Below are 21890 nucleotides of genomic sequence, written 5' to 3'. Positions count from 1 at the left end.
ATATAAATGCACCCTGAGTGTACACAGACTTTTCTTTGAGGAGTAGCAGCAGACCATCCACGTAATTGCTATTTTTTAAAATCCGTTTGCATAAAGTGAATACATCTTGTCTCAATTCCCTTCTGTAAAATGAGGGGTTTGCTTTTAATTAGCTTTGCCAAGCTGTTAATGTAGAAAAGAATTCTGTTGAGATAACAAGTCTTGAGATTGAGAGCCATGGGATCTGTTCTCACTTTTGTATTTAATTTCTCTCACCTCAGGCACAGTTTTGGTTTTGTGGGTTTAGTTTTCATGTTTACAATATCAGTGTTTTCTTCCCCCCCCCACCCCAGAGGCTGATTTCTCCCCCGCTACTTCATGAAATGGCTTATTTTACTGTAAGGGAATTGAAATAAACTGAGTTGAAATTAAATTATCTTTAATGTGGAACATTTAAAAGGAACAATTGCTTTGATGCATTGCCTCCTATTTTGTTTATTCTCCATCCTTAGAATATAGAAAGTGAATGTCTGTAGCCCTATGTATCAGCTAAGGTCTCTTCTCTGCAGTGGGAGGATCTTGCCTTCCATGGATTGGCTAGTGTTAACAGAGTTGGTGAAATTTCTACCATTCTGAATGCTAAATACAGCCTGTGCAGAAACTGTGCGGAGGTTGCATCATGTCATGGAAGTGTTGTGATGTCCTGAGCATTCAAACAGTTTTGATGTCAGGTACAACTTAAAGACTGTTCGGTTTTGGTGTTGCCATATGAGAACAAGATTTATTGTTTCCCCTGAAGGTCACACACATTATTGCTGTCTTTCAGATACTTACTCATTTAACATGACAATTGGTTCTTCACTCATGTTAGAGTACAGCTGAACTTCCAGTTTTGGCCAAGCTGTTAAATGGAGAGCTCTTCACAGAACACAGAAATGATCTTAATTATTGAGCCATGTGTGATGGGATTGAGACTTGAGAAAATTGACAGAGGAAGTCAAGAACTCATGAATTATTTGGTTGTGTGCGAGTGAAGAACTGTACCTGATGCTTTGTTTCTCCTTTTTGTGTGTTTTAAAGTATGGGAGGCTCTGGCAGCTCAAGTGTTTCCGATTCCTGCAGTGACCACTTCACCATTGAAAATTGTAAGGAGACAGAGATGCTGAACTACCTCATTGAGTGTTTTGACAGAGTTGGAATAGAGGAGAGAAAAGCACCAAAGGTATATTTCAGATGGGTGAAGTTGTATCAGTGCTGTCACAGACACTCCTCTTACTGTTTAGGGGGGAAAGTTGGTGGAAATTGACAGTTTTTTCTGGATGGGTTTGCTGTAGAAATAGATTTATAGAATTTATAAGGTCCCTTTGACTCTTACTAATTCATTGTATTTGAATCATGTATATGTTTTACATCTCTAAAATAAGCACTGTGTTAGAAACTGTCCTTCCCCTTTTGATCTAGTGCACTTTATCCAGGTTTATTCCATGTAAAACATACTTTTGTGAGGCCAGCTCCCTATCAGTGTTCTATATTCTGCTTTAAGCTTTTGCTTCTGGGGAAAAAACAAAAAACAAACAACGCTTCTTACTCAAAAACTGAAAGGTTTTTAGCTGAAGTAGTGCTAATCTTAGTTTGCCGGTTACATTCGTACTGCATGTATAAAGAAATTCATCATATTTCCTGTCTGTTCTACCTCTGAATACTTCTAGTTTGTATTAAAATAAAGTTATTTTTATCAGATGTGTAGCCAGCCAACAGTTAGCCAGTTACTGAGCAACATCCGATCACAGTGCATTTCACATGCTGCTTTGGTGCTACAGGGATCCTTAACACAACCAAGGTAAATACAGCTGATGTTAATCATGAAAGTTACACTGTTCTGGGCTTTTTTTTTTCCCCCCTAAGGATTAGTTTTCTTATCTAAGATCAGTCGTTGGAGCAGGATATATTTATGTGCCAGAGGAATAGCTTATTGGTTTACCGTTGGAGACTTGTTCCCATCGTTATGTTGGTGGAGAGCAGTTTCAGTGTTTTCTAATTGTGTTTGGGTGAAATCATCCCGGTTGATTTGAACAGCTAAATGTGGGATCTGAGTTAACCAAGCTGTTTTTTTTGCCTTACCTCCTCCGTAAACTGTTTTACTTGCGGATTGTGAGAGCACTACTCCTGTGAAAGTCAGTACCCAGTAGGGCTGCCTCTGAGCAACAGTCTGCTCAAAATGTGTGGCCAAAACTGCTAAAGTGGCATAGCACTTGTGTACTTCAGAGAGTTTACCACAACAGATTTGGTAATGGAAATCTGTGTGTAGACGTTCTACACTAAATCACAGCTCTGAGGTTTCAAGTGCAGTTGTTTAACTAGCAGCCTGTTTAGTTGGAACAGTAAAAACGTTTTTAAAATAGGATATGTGACTCTTACTAAAATCTGCATGATTTTGTATTTGTGTTTCCAAACACTACTTCTATAATCTTTAAAGGTGTACCAGTTATCCACTGTGCTTTCAGATTAGTTTTGTCTTTACATAAACCAACGTTGATGTTAGAATAAGTTTTGTATGTGTAATAAGGAAAAAAGATACTTTTTCAGAAATTCTAGGGAGCAGTTAAGAGTAACGACTGTATTAATTCAGAAAGGACTAATGTTATGTCCTTTTCTCAATGTGGAAAAACAAACATCAAAAAATTGTTGTTCCTTCACTAGTGGAGCTCAACAAAGGGTTTTTTCATTAGAGGGGAGTAGAAGGGAGAACCAATTACTACACAGAAGTTGATATTTTCTTCCAGCCTCATTAAACTAAAGTGTGATGCTGGCGGCAGCATCTGTTTCAGAATAACCTTTCCACAAGTAACTTGGGAAGACAAGGTTAGTTACTTCTGAAAGTAGTGAAGAGCAGGTGTGTCTACGTGTTGATAATCTGCTTTCTGGCCCATCCTTACATGTGATTACGCTGACATTTTTGCAAATACTACTGCAAATAATTGGTAGTTTTGGATTTTTTTTTTAACAAATAAAGGTCGTTGCAGCAGCAGTCTTTGCTGGTACCATATATGCTATGTAGGAATCTCCCATTCGGCTTCATCCAAGAATTGGTGAGAACAACTTATCAGGATGAAGAGGTGTTCAAACAGGTAAGACATAAGTAAAAAAATATTATATACGATTCTAATATTTGCAGTATCCAGGAGACTGGAGGCTTATTCTGCATCTCACACTTCTGTACCTATTACTTCAGGGGCTAGCAACCTGTTAAGAAATTGGAGTTCGTTTTTGTTTATTTTTGACTTGTTCAGCATTTTGTGAAAAAGACTGACTTTCATGATTTGCTGGTTCTAATTATTAGAAGTGCATTTGTTATTAAGCAGGATGCATTTATGTAATGGTGAAGTGAACTACTTGGAATATGCAGGCATATATTATGGGATTGATCTTGGGTTTTCATCATTTTTATGCTTCTATACAAAATATCCTAAAAATGTATGTGTAAGACAGCAATCTTCTGTAATTATACTCAGAAAGATTTATAACTTTTTCTATCTTGCAATCTTTACCCTTCTTCACAACGTTAATAGTTTGCCTTTTAAGGTGCTAAGAGCATTTTACAAATCCTAGTCCATTAAGTCATTATATTTTACAGAGGAAATGACTGAGAAACATCAGGTGGTTTATTCTGTGTGTCAGAGTAGTTCACTGAGATGGCAAAAAATTGGAACTGGTGGGCCTAGTAATTGAGACAAAAACTAGCAAACTTCTAGCCCATGTAATGTTGTAATTGTCTGTAACTAGTGCTCCCATAGTATTATGTCACTTAGCTGTAAAGGGGCCTTCAGAATGGTGTTTGATACTTCCAGTTTTGAAAAAATGACATTAGCTAATTTCTATGTGCAGTGCAGTTACCTTTGAATAATTTATGTCTCTGTCTGGACACGTTTTAGTAGAGATTCATGCGGTTGAAGGTGTATTTAACGCTGTCAGAAAGTGGTTATGGAAACTGTGAAAGGTCACCTACCCTGGAGAAGAGAACCATTCCTCTAGCTGAAGCAGACAACTTCTTTATAGTCCTTTTCTGGAATAGGATTTAATAATATTTTTTCTCTCTTCATAGAAGCAACACAAACTTAAATGTAAAATTCAGTGGGACCTCTTGTTGTTATTGTGGTAAAATTACTACAAGAGTTTATTTTTTTTATTTAGTTGTCAGGACCGTGTGATTGGGACTTACTAATTGGGTATAATTACTTTTGATTAATAAGTTCCTGTCATGTCACTTCCTCTTTCATAATGATCCTTGACTGTTCCTTGTTTTTTTTACTCTTACCACAGTTACAACTTACCAGCACAAAACCAACTTGCTTACATGACATGCAAAATTAAAGCTATATTATGACCCTAAGTGTACAGGCAAATAAATCATGACCCATTTGGGCAATCAAGTTGTTGGAGACCTCTACGAAACACGCATACAGTATCTGCGGTGATCCTCTATGAAAGGTGTATGTGCTTCCCCACGTGGTTTCCATATGCCAAGAACTCGATCGAAGAACACGGATTTTTGTCAACATGCTGGCATTACTGTTTGTCAGCTTCAGCTTGGATCTGTTAGCTTGGGGTCCAAATCTAGATGTCGGTGTCTCTGGGTTTTTTTGGTTTGCAAAGTAAATGTTTGGAAACAAGTTAGAATGTGAGCAGGAAAAATGCATGCAAGTGCTTGGAAAGAAGTTTTTATGGATAAGTCACTATGCCCAGGCATCGAATCAATACATCACTTGCACTATATCAAGCAAATTGGTTTTTAGCTTTAAATAATCTCATGAGCTTTCAGGCTTAGCTGATAAAAATGTAAAGAAAAGATCTTAATTTTTCTTTTGCGTAGCTTGCAGTATTGAAGAACAAAGAGGCGCTTCGTGCTGTGTACTGCAATAGCATCATTTAATTGCTTCCTATTCTTGAATAAAGTAATCTACTTCTTATTTTACAGATCTTTATTCCCATCTTACAAGGCCTGGCTGTAGCTTCCAAAGAGTGCTCCCTTGATAGTGACAATTTTAAATACCCCCTTATGGTAAGGACTGTTCGTTTCTAGAAGCAGTTTCTTTATCGTTACTGATAACTTATGCAGATTTAATGTTTTCAGGATTTTTTTTGGCTGGTGGATTACTACTAAACTCTTATGTTTGAAGCTTAATGTGGTATGAGAGATGTAGAAGACCATTTAAAAAAATCTAGTAGAGTCTGAGGCCAGTGATATTTTCAGCTTAATGTACAGTGTTTGTGTAGTGGGCTATTCAGATGGTTGTATGTATTGCTTTATATCAGATTAAACAAACATATGGAATTCGTCATGCATACTAGTTATAATACTGTGGGTGGTTATAAAATCCTGCTAAGCTTCTCCCAATTTAAGACTGGGAAATAAGGCCCACTATCCATAGCAATGTTTGTTGGACTTGCTTTTGTATGTGAAAGACTAAAATCTATTGCAATAAACCAAAATTATTTGAATTGGTGACTATTTACTGTAGGAAAACATCATAATATTCCCTGGCTGGAAGGTTGGGGGGTGTTTATTTTTAGGTTTTCTTAAGCGCATACTTTAGTCCTAGATCTGCTTACCACTCCTGCTTTTATTGACAAATCAAAAAAAAAAGTCTTTTGAAAAGCACGCTTGGCCACAAAAGAGCAAGCGAAATTCTTGGCTAAATTGAGCGTTGTCAGCTAACACTCGCAGATTTTAGGCTCTTCAGTGTATGATGCCAAAAAAGGCTGTTCCATCTCAGGTTGAATTCGTACCTCAGGAAGTTAGCTGGACTGGGGTGCTGCAAATCAAATTGACGAAGCAACTCTGGTACTTTTGCAAAAATAACAATTTTCGCTGGTGTGGTGTTTTCCTGCTCTTCTGTAATTCCACCCAATTTAAATTCTGAACTGTTGCAAATTTGGCTGTTGGCTATAAGTGAGGGCTACTTGAAGATGATATTCCATTTTGATCATCTCTGGTTGGCACAGTGTGCAACGAAAGGATGGACTAGTGGTTACTAGCTATAGTATAATTGAAGAATGAGAACATGTAATACAGGAGAAGCAGAATATGTGAAAGCCTACAGTATTTTTGTGTTTTCAGAATCATCTGTTATAACTGCTTTCTTTTTTCTGTGCTGCAGTTGAAAGTGAGTTAGAGATCTTGGATAGAATTCTTTGTTTCTGGCTTCTGTGTTCATCTGACATTTTTCCAGTCTGATTCAAAAGACAAAGGCCTTGGTGTATGTATAGAACAATTGCTGTATTTATTGTTGTTACTGACTTTTATGTGGCAGTTCAGGAGTCCAGCAAAGGCATTGTTATGTTCTGAACAAACAAACAATTTGCACAGCTAATTTTTGAAAGAAGTGCAATAATGTATTATCCTGTGAGACATGTTAGCTTTTTTGAGACCACTTGGAACAGCTGTAAAAGCTAAAATGGGGGCAGGGTGTGCTCTAGCTCTTTTTGGACCTCCTCACCGTTGTAGAAGATGGAAGTTTTTCCCCTGATTAAGGGGAAAAGGTTTGGCTTTTCCAGCAGTTTACCGCGTTCAGCTTGTTGTTTGCAGACAGGTTACTTAAGAATTATGCATAAAAGTAATTTTTCTTGGGATTTCTTTATAGGCACTATGTGAACTTTGTGAAATCAAATTTGGGAAAACACACCCTATGTGCAGTTTGGTAAGTGCATCCAGTCTGACTTCTTTTCAAGTTAAAAAAACCATGCGACTTATTTTGTTGTTGGTATCATAGAATCCACATTGATGATGTTCTTCAATACTCCAAACAGGGACTGCTGTAGTATCTCGTGCTAAACAATACCTTAAAGTAAACTGGTGAAGGGAGTCCTTTCCCTGAGAATGTAGGAAAACTAGGACAAACAAGACTTGCTGAATTGCTGAAACGCTGAGGAGATGTTTCCATTTAGATATCAGCATGACTGAATGTTGAAGAATAGAGGGCATGTGGCAGACACAGGAAGGTGACAGTGCAGACAAAGCAGTATGGCTGACATGGCAGCTTTGATTAACTTACTGTTTCTCCTGTTTTCTAGGTTGTCTCTTTGCCCTTGTGGTTGCCTAAATCTTTAAGCACAGGTGCAGGAAGAGAGCTGCAAAGACTTTCCTATCTTGGAGCCTTCTTCAGTCTCTCTGTCTTTGCTGAAGATGATGTAAGTGTTACAGAAGGATGTTGACAGTAGCATGGTGGGGTTGGTTTGTTTGGTTTTTTTCCCCTTCCCCTGTACGTCTGATACACTTGCCAATATTCATTCTATTTTCAGAACAAAGTAGTTGAAAAGTACTTCTCAGGGCCTGCCATTACTCTTGAAAACACCCGGGTTGTTAGCCAGTCTTTGCAACATTACCTGGAATTAGCAAGGGTAAGTGTTCTCATGTTTAAAAAAAATTTGGTCTTGACATAGATGAAGAATATAATTAAAAAATATATATAAAATTTTGCTTCTGTGTTAAATAACAAATCTGTTAGGATATGGCTAAAGGGAATTGGGGAAAAAAAATAGAATGCTAAAAATATTTCTCTAAGGCTGTAAGCCAATTCAGAAAATATCAGAACAGTTAGTCGTGGATTATAATTCATATTACAGGATGGGTTTAAAAAATTCATACTGTATTAGTACTGTGTGTGTTGCGCTAGTCTTCTATATACGTCTTTTCTGTAACCTGCATGATTAATATTTGCATATAAAGTTGATAACAACTTCATATCAGAAGTTGTAGTTAGTTTTGTGGAGTTTGTAGAACTTGAAAATACGGAGCATCAGAAAGCAGGAATGCCACGTTGAGAAGTATGTCCAACCTGACAGAATGTTTACTTGAAATTCCAGCAAGAGCTGTTCAAGATTCTACATAGTATTTTACTGAACGGTGAAACTCGAGAAGCAGCCCTCAATTACATGGCAGCTATTGTCAATGCCAACATGAAAAAGGCACAAATGCAGGTAAGTCAAGGGGAATGCTCTTCCTGTGAGTCACGGAGCTAGTCAGTGCACAAATAGCACTAGATGCCTCCTGAGTGGAGGACAAGAGAATTTTGAATGCCTACTACAGCAGGCAAGGAGCCCCATCATTGGTCTTTATCTCTTTCAATACACTTCCCGTTTCTGAAATTGTTCTGTTTTACCGATTTGATCAGTTTATTCTTTATTCTCTTAGGACTGATATGTCACTTAATTAATAGGGGCTCTATGTTAGATATTTAAAGCTTTGTACTTCCTCCCCCACCCCCCATCTATGGGGGCTTCGTTCCGATTAGCTAAGTTTAAAGCTTACCAGCTTTCCCAGCTGGTGAGTTGCTAGGCTTTGTGTGGTTCCTGTAAAAGGGGTAATGCAGATATGAACTGGCATGGTTCCAGCGAAACAGCAGGAATGTTATTTTGCCATTGTTTAATTAATGCATTGCGCTCCCTTCCTGTGATAAAATCTGTGCATGAATCCTGAACAACTGAAGTTTGCATCGTTGTTGTCTTCAAGTCCCATTTTCAAAAGCAAACGTTTTGAACTGTTACTAGGAATATTTCTGTGAAATTCCAGTGAAGAAGTAATAGAAACTTTACAATTAAAGGGTAAAACTTATGAATTGAAGTTCAGCAACTATTTGAAACTTTTCTGATGCTGACCAAATCTGTGGCAAACCGTTCTTGAAAGAGGCCTCCTCTTAGGTCATCTTCTACTTCTTTTTATATGTTTGTTTAATGTTCTTGAGAATGAGTACTTGAACCATAGAGGAAGATAATATGTGACCTTCCCATTATCACAAAGGTCTCCTTGCAGATCCACGTTCTTCATCGTTTCTCCCTTTTCTTGAACTTGCAGAGTGCACTTATGTTGCATACTGTTAAAGCAGCAGAAAATACCGTTGTACTCTTAAGCTTATGTCTTCAACTGTTTACTTTCTTACCCCACAGGCAGATGATCGTTTGGTATCTACAGATGGCTTTATGCTCAACTTCTTATGGGTACTACAGCAACTAAGTACGAAGATAAAGCTGGAAACAGTTGATCCCATGTACGTATTTCATCCCAGATGTCGTATTGACCTCCCAACAGATGAGACAAGAGTGAAAGCAACAATGGAAGATGTCACAGCCTGGATTGCTGAACTTCGTGAGTACTCTTGCTGAGATATGTGAAGCATTTACTGTGCCTTCAGTTCTTGATTCTGGAGGTACGTGGAAGACCTTGATTCCAGCAAATAATTGCCCTATTCCTAAGTGCTCTTTCTTGATGCTTTCTGCTCATATTTGTTTTAAAGAAAGTTGAGTTTAAGATCTCACCGCTAGGTAAGGTAGTTAATTTTCTAATTAATTCACCTGTACTGCTCGTTTGTTTATTTGTTTTCTAGACAGGGATCCGTCTCCATTTTCTGAGCCGAAATTCCCAACAGAATGTTTCTTCCTAACCCTGCATGCCCATCATCTCTCAATCCTGCCAAGCTGCCGTCGGTACATACGTAGACTGCGGGCCATCAGGGAACTCAACAGGTTAGAAGTTATTATTTATCTAGTGCATCTGAGAGCCCTAGTGTCCTAGCACTGTCCTCTTCTCACCGTGATGGCAAGTCCTATCAACTGAATGGAATTAGAACAGCAATTTGGCTAAAACTGTTGCTGAGTACAGATTGTCTTAACTATTTGTTCCTCGCTGCTTTTGGCCCTTGAGGGTTTTTGCTTACGTTGAGGGACTGTGGCTTGAATCAGGAATTCAGGGAATGGTGGGATGGAGGTTGTTGGTTACACGGGGCAGCTCAAATTGGTGCGAAGACCATTCCGTTTAAAAGAGAATTTAATTGTCTTCAGAGCATTTTAGGATTCATGACATTACTTAATGCTGTTTATTGTAACTTTAAACTGTGGTGTGGTTGGTGTGTGGACTTCAGTGCCTCAGGCTCTGGCATAGCTGTAGGGGTGCATGTGAAGTTACGTGTCTGATATTCAAGTCATCGTGGATGACTTGTGATTTCAGGAACAAGACCTTGTTAGTTGTACCTGAGCTATTCTGTACGCCCCGGAAGATATTTACCTTTTTTCCCCTTGGCTTCTGAGGTGGGATAACTTGTCGTACTCTCAGGGCAGGGGGAGGGAAGCCTTCAGCGGTAATCTCTTAATATTGTTGATGTACATGTAATCCAGCACGTGGTCTACCATTTTAAAAATTATAAATAAAAGTTATGATGTTGACATGAAGATACTGCTGTTTTCCATTTCTCTTGGCATAAATTCAAATAGACTTCTATAGTTGCTAAACCTCGAAGGATACTCTGTTAAAATTAGAACAGATTTTTGTATCATCAGTATTTTCCATTGTTTATAATTGCACTCGTTGCATATTGGTAAATGTTCCTTGGCAGTAGTACCATGAGTTCATTACAGGATTTTTGGACTGCATTCGTAGTGATTTCATTTTTAGTTTTTAAAGCACATGCAGGCCAAGAACCTGGGAAGCTGCGGAAAGCATCAGTATATCTTAAAGAAAAAAGTATTTTCATATCAACAGCTTGTAGATTACTTGTAAATAAGCCATATGTTTGGCTTGAAAAAGGAATTGCTGCTTTTTCCTTATTTAGAATTGTGGCAAAGAATTGCTTATGCAGCAATCTCCATCTAACGGTGCAGAGTGAAGAGCTCTTGGCTTTTACTGACATCAGGAGGAGCTTAGTGTTTAGCATTTTCCATGAGTTGCTTAGTTGCTTGCAACACCGGCCAACGTAATTAGATGTTGATAATAAAGAAATTACACTGGGGATCTTTCTGCTGTATGTGTGTTTAAAGGAGGGATGAAAGGGGAATGAATTCATACAGTTCAGTCAAATCAAATATCTTGTGTTATCTGGACCAGCCCTTCTTTGTGTTAGGGTTAACTTTAGTGGCGTCCTTTTAATCTTCCTTTAGAGTGACTGTAGGCTTCAGTGTGAAAAAATGCAAATACTTTTTTTAATACAGTGGATAAAATTAGCTCGTCAGGCAAGATAGATCCCTTCTCTGTTTTATCCTTTTTTGTTTGTTTGTTTGTAGTTCGCACCGTTGCAATCTAACAGGCATCTATGCCGGAGGTGTATGTAGTGCCTTTGAATGCACGCTGTGCAGATGTTCGGTCTGCACTTACAAAAGCAATTTATTTTTCTTGTTATGATGATGAGTAACTTCTATCAAAATGATTACCGCTTTTCCCCACTTCTCAGTATTTCCTCAGTATTTAGCAGATAAGTATGTTACGTACTGCCATCTACAAGGCATTTATCCCCTCTGTCATGGTAACCAATTACTGTGTGTGGTTTTCAGGACTGTTGAAGATTTGAAAAACAACGAAAGTCAGTGGAAGGATTCTCCTCTGGCTACCAGGCATCGAGAAATGCTGAAACGTTGCAAGACACAGCTTAAGGTTTGTAAGTGATTCAGTTCTCAACTAAATGCCGTTGTCAGGCTGTCTGTATGTTTACTTTGTGTCCTGATGTTTCAATGCAACTTCCCACTGATGGTTCTTGAAAATGGTGTTGAATCTCATGTGAGTACTGCACTAGATGGTGGTCATGACACGAGATACCATTAATGGCGAATTTAAAGTATTCGAAGTAACGCCAAGATTAACTTAGGCAGTGTTCCTCCAAAAGAAGACAATACTGTTTTTGTTGGAGAGCGAACAAGCCAAGGGACTGTGATTTGTTCAGGTGTAGTTGTGCATGTACCATTCATGCCCAATACAGAGATGGAGCTCTCGAGTTTCTAATCACATGTAGGATTCTTGCAAAGGTGAGTATGCTGGGGTCCTCTTTTGAAGGTCTGTCCTGCTTGGGTCTTCCTAGTATAATTTGACACACATTTTCTGAGCTGTATCACTAAAATGACTTTAATTGCTCGTTTTACCACTTTGATGCTTCTGTTATTACCTTTGTTGTTCCCATAGAGCTTGAGAAGGCTCTGTCCCTGCAACTCTGAATTATGTGTGTGTTTTTCTTGGTATGTTAGGGCTTAAGTGCCCCATTACTCTTGAAATAAGAGCATATTTTTAGGACAGACCATTGTGTAATTGTCATAATTCACAGATTTATTGATTAGCTTGGATAGGTTTTTGTTTTGTCTTGCCCTGGATTAGTTTTTGTATGCATATTCTGCAGAAACTGGTGAGGTGCAAGGCTTGTGCAGATGCTGGTTTGCTGGATGAAAACTTTCTCAGGAGATGTCTGAATTTCTATGGCATGGTGATTCAGCTGATGCTTCGCATTCTTGCCCCTGCCTATCCCAAGTGAGTGTCAGGATTATCTGTGTAAGTTGTATCAAAGATACCTCAGATCATGTTAGATTGTTCACCGAATTTAGCAGTACTAGAATTTTACTTTTTTTTATTTACGGTGTCTGCATTCTTACATGACTGTTACTTTGTCAGTGACAGACATTCCTGCATGGCATACATGACTTAGTTTAAGGTTCAGTTGGGGGGAAGCAACTCTGAGGTGTGTTTATTACACTTGAAGTACTGACATGGATTTTTAAGAAATCAGTTTGAGAACTCTTGTGAAGTGTTCCCATAGGAGCATTCCATAAGAGCTCGTGACACTTTCTACTTAACTTTGCTCTTTTACTGTCTTGTTTGTTGTCTCTTTTATTCTACAGCATAGAATTGCCTTTAACTCCTGATGTTCCGAAGGTATTTGCAGCATTGCCAGAGTTTTACGTGGAAGATGTTGCTGAATTTTTATTTTTTATTGTACAGTAAGTAAAGCTATAATGAAAGGAAACGTGTACTACCATTTACCCCTTCAACAGGTGGTGCACACATAAATTTAGGGTGCGAAAGCAGTTCCCTAGCTATTCCGTAATTCTGGTTTTTAACAACAGCCACGAGATTATGGCATTGGCAGGCAGTGCTGCAGCTACAGGGCCTCGAGGAGCTCCAGGGTCCCTTCTAACCTAGCTTTTTTCTTGGAATAAAGTCAAAGGTTTTTTGATTCCCTCTCCCCAGAATTTTCTTTATAGTTTGGAGTGAGATCTCATATGTTAAATCATCACTAGAATAATACGTTTTAAAAGTTATAGGTTAGTAAGTAGAAAATTCCTCCATTTATAAATTTGCTGGGACAAAACATTTGCATAGTTTTAGCAGTTTAGATGGGCATGGATACTCTTCATCCTGGTGTTCTGAAGTTGGTCACTTTCTACCCAAAAATGTGCCTTCAAATTCAGACTTCGCTGTGTTGTTTGAGGAAATGTTTGCTTTTGCCTTCCTGAGGCGCTGTTATAGCGGTACTTCATCGTAAATTTGTCATTATGCACAAGAAAAGAATACGATAGCGTCTCAGGCTAAATTCAGCTTCCAGTGAACAGCTGGCAAGACCTTTTGGAAGAGTAAGGATGTAGTTTGTGTAGAGGAAGATGGGAAGTGATGGTAAAATGACTAAACTTTTCTGGTTGCTAATTGAGTGATCTGAACTTACTTAATGTATACGATAAATCTTCTGTTGACAACACAGGGCTGGGTTTTTAATTTTGTTTTCTTTGTCTCACTCTTTTCAGATATGCTCCTCAGGTGCTTTATGAGCCCTGTACTCAGGACATAGTCATGTTCCTTGTTGTGATGCTGTGCAACCAGAACTACATCCGAAATCCTTACTTAGTAGCCAAGCTGGTGGAAGTGATGTTCATGACAAATCCAGCTGTTCAGCCCCGGACACAAAAGTTCTTTGAAATGATTGAAAATCATCCTCTCTCCACTAAATTGTTAGTCCCCTCCTTGATGAAGTTTTACACAGGTAAGTGCTTCGGGTCACTGAGCGTACAGTAAGCAATGAGTATTATGAGGCAAAAGGCTGTGTTACTTGTTGTAAAATTAAAAAAAAAAAGAAAAAGAAAAAAAAAAAGAAAAAACCAACATAAACACAAAACAAAACGCAACAAAAAAACTGCCCACAAAATAACAGGTATATCTTGGGTCTTGCAAAGATGAGGCTTTGCTCAGAAATCAGGGCAAATAGCATTAGGTAGAACCTTGAGAATCTTAGTCCTTCCACAAGCTGCTGTGCACTGACCACTCTAGCACTGGGCATGGATGTGACAATTGTTTTTGTGGTGTTCAGATTCCAAATTTGAAGCTTTTTGTTTGCTTTGTAAGGGAGTATTGGGATTTTAAAACTTCTGACTAGTTTTGCTAGTCCTGTAGATTTGGATGCTTCAGGAGGGTTTTGCACCCATAGAAACAGCTATTTTTGCATTGTTACCAGAGTTTTCTTATTAGTGAAATTTTAGACTGTGGGACATGGAGCGGAGTGGGGTTGAATAGAACAGAGTTTTGTTTTCTGAGGGCTTTTCTTCAGAAACTAGATTGGTTCTGGATTAGAAAATGGACAGTGCTCCTGCTTTTAATGGGGATGAAGATGGAGACTTCTGAATGGGAATTGAATTTCACCTCTTACAGCTAGGTGCTTGAAGCTCATCACATTGGAGACAGTAGGGGAGAGATGTAGTGTGTTGCAGGTGAATCCTGGTGGAAAAGAGTTTTGATTTCGGTTCTGGGATCTGTTTTCTTTTTCAGATGTTGAACATACTGGAGCCACTAGCGAATTCTATGACAAGTTTACGATCCGCTACCACATCAGCACCATTTTCAAAAGCCTCTGGCAGAACATAGCTCACCATGGTACCTTTATGGAAGAGTTCAAGTGAGTAAGAAATTGGGTATCACGCTGCTTACTGTCATGCAGGCTGCTCAGGCAGTGACCTGAGGAGGCCGTTACCCTTGGGAAGGGGTGATGCTGCTCTCCATTGTATTTTAAATGGCAACCCCTTCCAGTAGAACTGGAGTGTTTCTAAACTGAGCTCTGGACACCCCAGTCAACTTGGCCTGGGGAATGGGATCGTTATTCAAAATATACAGTGCAGAAGGAGTGTTGCTGGGGTTGCAGTCTGCTCTGCACACCCATCTACTCTGCCGTGATAACTGTGTTTCAATGTTTTCAGCTCTGGGAAGCAGTTTGTTCGCTACATCAACATGCTGATAAATGACACAACTTTCTTGCTGGATGAGAGTCTGGAGTCACTAAAACGTATCCATGAAGTGCAAGAGGAGATGAAGAATAAAGAACAATGGGACCTGCTGCCCAGGGTGAACAGAGCTGTTTTTCAAAGTGCCCTTTACTTATTTTTAATTTTTTTTATAAAAGACCATTAAAAAACTTTTTAATAAGGGGCAGCACCAAAGAGCTGCTCATGAGAAGCAGTTCTCGATGCTTTTTCTTGCTGTCAGTATGGCCGTGGTCACTCTGGATGACATTCTGCAAAAAACATCTTTCTGCATAGTTATGTTGGGGCTGGCAAAGTGTGTGGTGTGAACTGGAAATAGTACCAAGTTTTAAATTACTGTGCACTTAATTCTAAGTGGAGAAACTGAGACTTTAACCTTCTTGAAGGAGGTTTTGGAAGATGCTCGCCAGTTGAATTGACTTCAAGGAATAGAAGCTTTTATTTTGTTAATGCATTGATCCTGGGTAGATTCGATGCAGACAATTAGAGTCCTATACCTCAGAACTTAGCCTGATCAAACAATAATTGTGTGTGTTGACCCACCAGTGTCAGGTATTTCTATTTTAAGGTTATTGATTTAAAAAAAAAAAAAAAAATTGAAAAGAAAAGCTATAAAGATCTTGTTTGTTAAACTTACCTGGTTTGCTGTTCTGAAGCCTTTCATCCCATTTGTGCCTGCTAGCAAGGTAAAACCATTCCTATAGTGACAAAATGAGCTGGTACATCATCTACAGATTGTTCCAGTGTGGAGTGTTTATTACTCAGGATGGTGCATAAATTAGAACCTCATTTGACTCTCAGATCCCAAGATGATTTTAAAGTATTGGAATTTGAATGGAAAGGAAGCATAACCCGGTTCTGCAGCTGTGGGGAGCCATTACAGGATGTGAAGAGACTCAATAACTGTGGAGTCTTGTGATACCATTTGCATTCATTTTTTAGTGTTGCAGAATTCTGGAAAATTGGTGCAGAGTTTAGGATTGGGTAGTAAAAGTGAGTGTACTTAAATTGAGAAATGTATCACATCTGGATTGAATTGCCATCTGTTCTTTTGTCTGTCTAGATCTTGTTAGCATTTGTGGCTGATAAGGTTTTGATGGGTGACCATGTAGGAAATTCTGTGGGCTTGTAACCACTGCATGTTTTATTTTCTAGGATCAGCAACAGGCTCGGCAGTCGCAGCTAGCTCAGGATGAGCGTGTGTCTCGTTCGTATCTTGCCCTGGCAACAGAAACTGTTGATATGTTCCATATCCTTACCAAGCAGGTTCAAAAGCCTTTTCTCAGACCTGTAAGTCCTGCTCACATTTAACTTGGTTCCGAGCTTCTCTAACATCTCTACTGTGGGATAATAACCTGGAAATGTTTGGTAGCCCTTTATCTCCATTCTCCTCCCCTTTCTCCACCTCATTGAAATGTAATTGCAGTTGAAGTTATTTTATGTTAAGAGCATTACCTGAGTCACGGAGATGATGTGGCTCTGCTAGACAGACGCTGTTTGCGTTATATTTTTTTTAATGGAAAGCATACATAAAGAAAAGACACTTCTTGCGAGCCTACAAAATGATAGTTTTATTAGTTAATTCCTGATGTTGCTGTAACAAATCTAGTGATAGTTGTCTCCATCACTGCCTTCACGCCATGATCTGTGTTTTACTTTGATCTTGCAGGAACTTGGACCACGATTGGCTGCTATGTTGAACTTTAACTTACAGCAACTGTGTGGCCCCAAGTGCCGTGACCTAAAAGTCGAAAACCCTGAGAAATATGGGTTTGAACCAAAGAAGCTGTTGGACCAACTGACTGACATTTATCTGCAGCTAGATTGTGCTCGCTTTGCTAAAGCAATTGCTGATGATCAGGTGAGCTCCAGAAAGACGAGAGGGGGAAGGGCAAAAGCCCTGTGGACAAACAGGACTTTGCAGAACACTCCAGAAGAGTTTCATCTTACTTGTATGCTGACACCCAGTTTCCGTCGTATATGCTTGCAACTTGTTTTCTTTCAGCAGATCATCTCTGTTCATGTTCTGTCTGCCCTTTGTAGATGGGTGTGTTTTCAAAGTGTTTTGAAAACCTGTTGTCATGCATAAACATCTATGGCACTTCCCACACAGAGGAAATTTCCTGAGTGTTAGTTGCTAATTAGCTACAGCCTCGTTGTTAATTAGCAGAAGTACTTTGTCCTAATTTTGCAAGTTGGAAAACAAGCATACAAAGGGGTTTGACTCCCTCCCCCCTTCCTCATCAAGAACGCATGAAACGGGCAGAGCTGGGACTGAGAATAAGAGCCTCATTTAACAATCCAAAGCTTTCTCTAGGCTAACAGCTTCAAGCTTTTATATCACTGTATTAAATGCTGCGTAATAAACTGCCAGAGTGCAACATGTGTGAGACACCTTTGAACCCCTCATGGGAGTCTTCAATTAACATGGCAGAAAGTTAATTCTTAAGGTAGATAAGCTACCGCTTACCTCGTTCTTGTAAAGTTGTCAGACTGTTGCATCGCATCTCCCCGTGCCGGGGTCTTATGACACAAACTTTTCAAAATCTAGACGAAAAAAATATTCTCAGTGGCTACTTGAAATTCTAGTGGAAGCTGTTTTACAGTATGTGAAGCTGTATTTGCATGTCTAGTGAAGCAGAGGTATCAGAGTAACTCATGATCCTTTTTCTATAATTAAGTTCTGATAATTGCAGATAACAGTAATGCTTCTGAAACAGACCTTACATGTTTGCATGTGTGTAATGAGCATGCAGTGTATTTTTTACGCTGTTGGGCATATATGAAAGTGAGAATGCTATCCGTCGTTCATTCACGGGTGCTAGCCACAGCAAAATGCACAGCAATGACATAGGGATTAGAAAGAAAGGAGCCTGCTGGTGTGGGAACGGGAAGAAAGCTTAATTAACAAAGTAGCCCTTCATAGAAGTGGGGGGGAGTGACTAGTATCCTGGAAACTGTCAATGACAGGAAAGAAACACCAAGGAAATGCACACTTGGTTAATGGCTACTGGTATTAGGAGGAAAAAAACCAAACAAAACAAACAAAAAGTTGCTTGATCATGGCAGGGTCTCTCTAAAGCATTTTGATACACCTCCCATTTGCAAATCCTAGCACGTATTAGAAGGAATCTGAAAACGTTTATAAAGCTCTGGGCATGCTGCCATAGTTCTGTTCTCCTCTGGACTAGAAAGGAGTTTGGGTGGGCACTGTGTGTCCCGAGTAGTGAATGGTATTTCTCAGTGCGATGCAGTGTAGATGAAAGCAGTAGGGCTGTGTTGAACACTTTAAAATCCCCAAGGAAAATAGAAATCTGTGAGACTTAGCGTGTTTTGTTTTGTCATTTAATTCAACCTTGCACTGCAGTGTAAATAACAATTTTTATTAAAAGGCTTATATCAAAACATGGCATTGTGAACTTAAAACGGCGTCTTTAGAACATAAGCAGCTTCCAAAAGTCCTTGCCCAACTTTTTTTTTCTTACATGAAAGCAATGCATTTGGTCTCCGAATGCCGCACTATGCAGCGGTGCAGAACTATGTTCTTAGTGCACCAGTTGGCAAGTTTCCAGCAAGTATTCGCTCCCTCTGAGTCCCCTTGCTATTTTTGCAACATCATGGGGTGGGTTTGTGTGTGTTTGTTTTTGTGGTGGTTAGGAGAAAGAATCACTTCTTTCCCAGTACTTCCTTGAACATGATCAGAGAAGTTAAGAAAGCAAAAAACCTCTTCATTTTATGCTGTATTTTCAGCTGAGACTTGGGAGAACAAGAATACAGACAGGGGTGGAAAGACAGATGTTTTGTCTAAGAAACAATCCTAATAATTACAGTCACTCTCTATGTGTCTTACTCATTTTGATTAGGTGATACTGCCTCTTATTTTGTCCTGCACAGTTCTATAGTGGTGATGACCAGTAAAAAAGCATAAGTCTACCCCAAAGTTGACATTTTGGTGCTAGATGAAATATTACCTACATACTACACTTTTCTGTCTGACGTAATGTTGAGGTGTCCTTGATCCCTCCTAAACTTTTAAAAATGCATTAAAAGATCTTTAGAATATTTGTGGCGTGTCGGTACAACACAGCAAAGTTGTCTCTTCATGCTTACTTTGTAGAGGTCCTACAGTAAAGAGCTCTTTGAGGAGGTTATCTCAAAGATGAGGAAGGCTGGAATCAAGTCAACCATAGCAATAGAGAAATTCAAACTGCTGGCAGAGAAAGTGGAGGAAATTGTTGCCAAGAATGCCCGTGCAGAAATTGATTACAGTGATGCTCCAGATGAATTCAGAGGTAAGTTGAGTTTTCCAAACGCTGACTTTTTAGAAGAGGGATTTGGTTTGTTACGTTGATTCTAAATATAAGTATATATTAGTAGAAACGATGTATTGTTATGAAGCCTTGCATCCTGCTCTATTTCAGTTAAATAGGTAAATAAATAGAGAGCTAAGAGTTTCTTTGTTTTCTTCTGGGATCGTACTGCGCAGTCCTATCTGTGTTTTGCTTACGTGTACTTTAAAGAAGTACAAAAAACCCCACACCAAAATCTGAAAATAAGGTGAAAATAGCTAGTGCTTCGCCCCGATTCAGAAAGGGAAAAGCTGTGCGAAGGCTGAAGTCCACTGCTCCTTTCAACTATTTTCGGTAACTTCAGCAGTACACCCGCCTGGGCACCCCGAGGATCAGTTCCGCGCGGTGGTTCTGTGCGCAGGTAACACTTGCGGCTTTTGTCACCAGTGTAACAAGCGGATGCTTGTGCCCTCAGATCCCCTTATGGACACTCTGATGACTGATCCTGTGAGGTTGCCATCCGGAACCATTATGGACAGGTCGATCATCCTGAGGCATCTGTTGAACTCTTCCACTGATCCTTTCAATCGTCAGACGCTGACAGAAAATATGCTGGAACCAGGTATCATTTAACAGTTAGTAATGGAGCTGTGGACCGGGGGAAGGTACTCGTGTGCAGCTTGTTCCGTGTACTTCCAGGAGATAGTGTTAAGGCCTCAGTAGAGGTAACTTCTTTCATCTCAGCTTGCACAGAAACGTTCATTCCTTCTGCTTTCCTTTTTTCTGGGAAAACCCCCCACACCTTTGCCTTCATAACTACTGGGGTAAAGGATATTATTACAATTGGTAAATGAGTCATTCATTTACTTAAAGCTGTGCAGAAAATAATTGATAGAGAAGAAAATAAGTCGTAGATATTCCTGATCAGATTTCTAGAAAAGAAATTGCTTTTGGTCATGAGGAGCTTTCTTGTAGTAGTATTACTAAATAATTTAACTGCTAAGTTAATAATTCTTTTTTCTCTTCTCTACACTATTAGTGCCAGAACTTAAAGAGCAAATCCAAGCCTGGATGAGAGACAAGCAGAATGCTGACCATTAAAAATTCCCTTGCAGTGCACGCCAACACCAATGGGAAGAGCAGGGCGTGGGCTGTTCTGGGAATAGTGGAGCAGACACACTTGAAAGCTATTGATGGGATTAGCACGCCCACTGGCACTGCCTTGCAGTAGTGACCAGAAGCATGTGGACAAGGAGAAAAGCGGCTTAATTCTTGTACATATATTTAAGTGATAACGATGGTCAATAACATGGAGGACAAGCTAGGAAGTTGCTTATGTTACAAAACTGTCCTTCAGTATGTCACATTTTGGAGTTTTTACAGCTGAATTATTTTAGCAAAGATGAATGGATCAGGGCAGCATCCCTTCAACCTTATTTTTTACAGCCAGATATCCGTTAATTTGATTGTGGTTAGAACCTTGGACATTTTGCTGCTAAAGTAACTTTTTCCTCCTTCCCTCCCTTCTTCCTCTTCCACCCATCAAACCTGCACTGCTGTCTTTTTTTTTTTTCTTTTGTATTGCAAAAAAAATCCCTGTGAAAATCAGAATCATTCCCCTGCCCTCAAGAGAACATATTCTGTGCGATAACTGTGCCTGCAACAAAGTGTTAATCTTGGGATCGTATTTTTATATTACACACACTTGCATATTTGGTTTTTAATTCGTCATAGGAATATTTCAAAAAAGCGAAGATTTCACACATGGATTTTAATTTCCATTCTTTGAAACGTCCCTTTTCTTTATGTTTATCTAGATGCTCTGGTATTTTTGAAAAGCCTTGAGGTAGAAGTATGTTAGAACAGCTGCCATGAATGAGATGCTTGGGAATACCAGGATTTCAGTGACTTTTTAAAAAATAAAATCCATTCTTTTAATGCTGCAGATACGATATATGCTAAATGACACTTCTGAGCCATTAGAGCTTGTCCGCAGAGAGCAGATCCTTTTATTCTTGGAGGCTGCAGTTGGGGCAGGGGTCATTTTTTATGTTGCGTACCAATTTGTATCCATGGCTTGGCCTTACCAAAGCAGAAAGGGTGCAGGAAATGTAGAACTACATTTTTAAAAAAAAAAAATAAAAAAAACATTCACAAACATTTTTGTATTACTGCCCCCTGCATATGATACTTGAATTTCCTTTTTAAAAAGGATTTGAAACCACAGTGTTTTAAAGTTAAGTCTGAAAAAAGGTTGTTTTTCTTTTATTTGGTTTTTTTTCGCTGTGTCTTCTGTTCAATTCCTGACTCTTGAACTACAATAAATGATACACACTCGCACAAAACGTTTCCTGTGTCTTTCCTTTACGTGTCAGTGAAAGCAAAAACCAGAAGTGATTGGGTGTCTCTGTTCAGTTTTGCTGATAGCGACTTAGGAGCTGGAGATAACTTAGTAAATTATGTGAAAAATTCCTGTGCACACAGATACCAGTAATACTTCAAACTAGCGAATGTTCCCAAGTGGGTGACTCGTACATCTATTCATAGCTCCGTGACAGTTGGTGACAGGCTCCA

The 21890-nt window shown here is 39.2% G+C and overlaps 1 protein-coding gene across 3 annotated transcripts in view; it reads left to right on the top strand.

Moving 5' to 3' along the window:
• UBE4B (ubiquitination factor E4B) overlaps positions 1 to 21655 on the top strand; it is a 41381-nt gene extending 19726 nt beyond the window's left edge. For all 3 annotated transcript variants that reach the window (XM_009948641.2, XM_009948639.2, XM_086475968.1), the window contains 21 exons: positions 1060 to 1201; positions 1719 to 1819; positions 2993 to 3107; positions 4955 to 5038; positions 6621 to 6677; positions 7051 to 7167; positions 7279 to 7377; positions 7843 to 7956; positions 8923 to 9121; positions 9360 to 9498; positions 11296 to 11395; positions 12129 to 12256; positions 12625 to 12723; positions 13525 to 13760; positions 14540 to 14666; positions 14965 to 15109; positions 16183 to 16317; positions 16697 to 16888; positions 19145 to 19319; positions 19792 to 19938; positions 20356 to 21655. In XM_009948641.2, the coding sequence (XP_009946943.1) occupies positions 1060 to 1201; positions 1719 to 1819; positions 2993 to 3107; positions 4955 to 5038; positions 6621 to 6677; positions 7051 to 7167; positions 7279 to 7377; positions 7843 to 7956; positions 8923 to 9121; positions 9360 to 9498; positions 11296 to 11395; positions 12129 to 12256; positions 12625 to 12723; positions 13525 to 13760; positions 14540 to 14666; positions 14965 to 15109; positions 16183 to 16317; positions 16697 to 16888; positions 19145 to 19319; positions 19792 to 19938; positions 20356 to 20417 (2713 nt within the window). In that variant the 3' untranslated portion in view covers positions 20418 to 21655. The remainder of the gene's footprint in view (positions 1 to 1059; positions 1202 to 1718; positions 1820 to 2992; positions 3108 to 4954; positions 5039 to 6620; positions 6678 to 7050; positions 7168 to 7278; positions 7378 to 7842; positions 7957 to 8922; positions 9122 to 9359; positions 9499 to 11295; positions 11396 to 12128; positions 12257 to 12624; positions 12724 to 13524; positions 13761 to 14539; positions 14667 to 14964; positions 15110 to 16182; positions 16318 to 16696; positions 16889 to 19144; positions 19320 to 19791; positions 19939 to 20355) is intronic.
• The last annotated feature ends 235 nt before the right edge of the window (positions 21656 to 21890 follow it).

This window comes from Leptosomus discolor, chromosome 20, assembly GCF_034619465.1.
Source record: "Leptosomus discolor isolate bLepDis1 chromosome 20, bLepDis1.hap2, whole genome shotgun sequence".
Lineage (NCBI taxonomy): Eukaryota > Metazoa > Chordata > Aves > Leptosomiformes > Leptosomidae > Leptosomus > Leptosomus discolor.
This window is presented reverse-complemented; position numbering and strand designations above follow the sequence as displayed.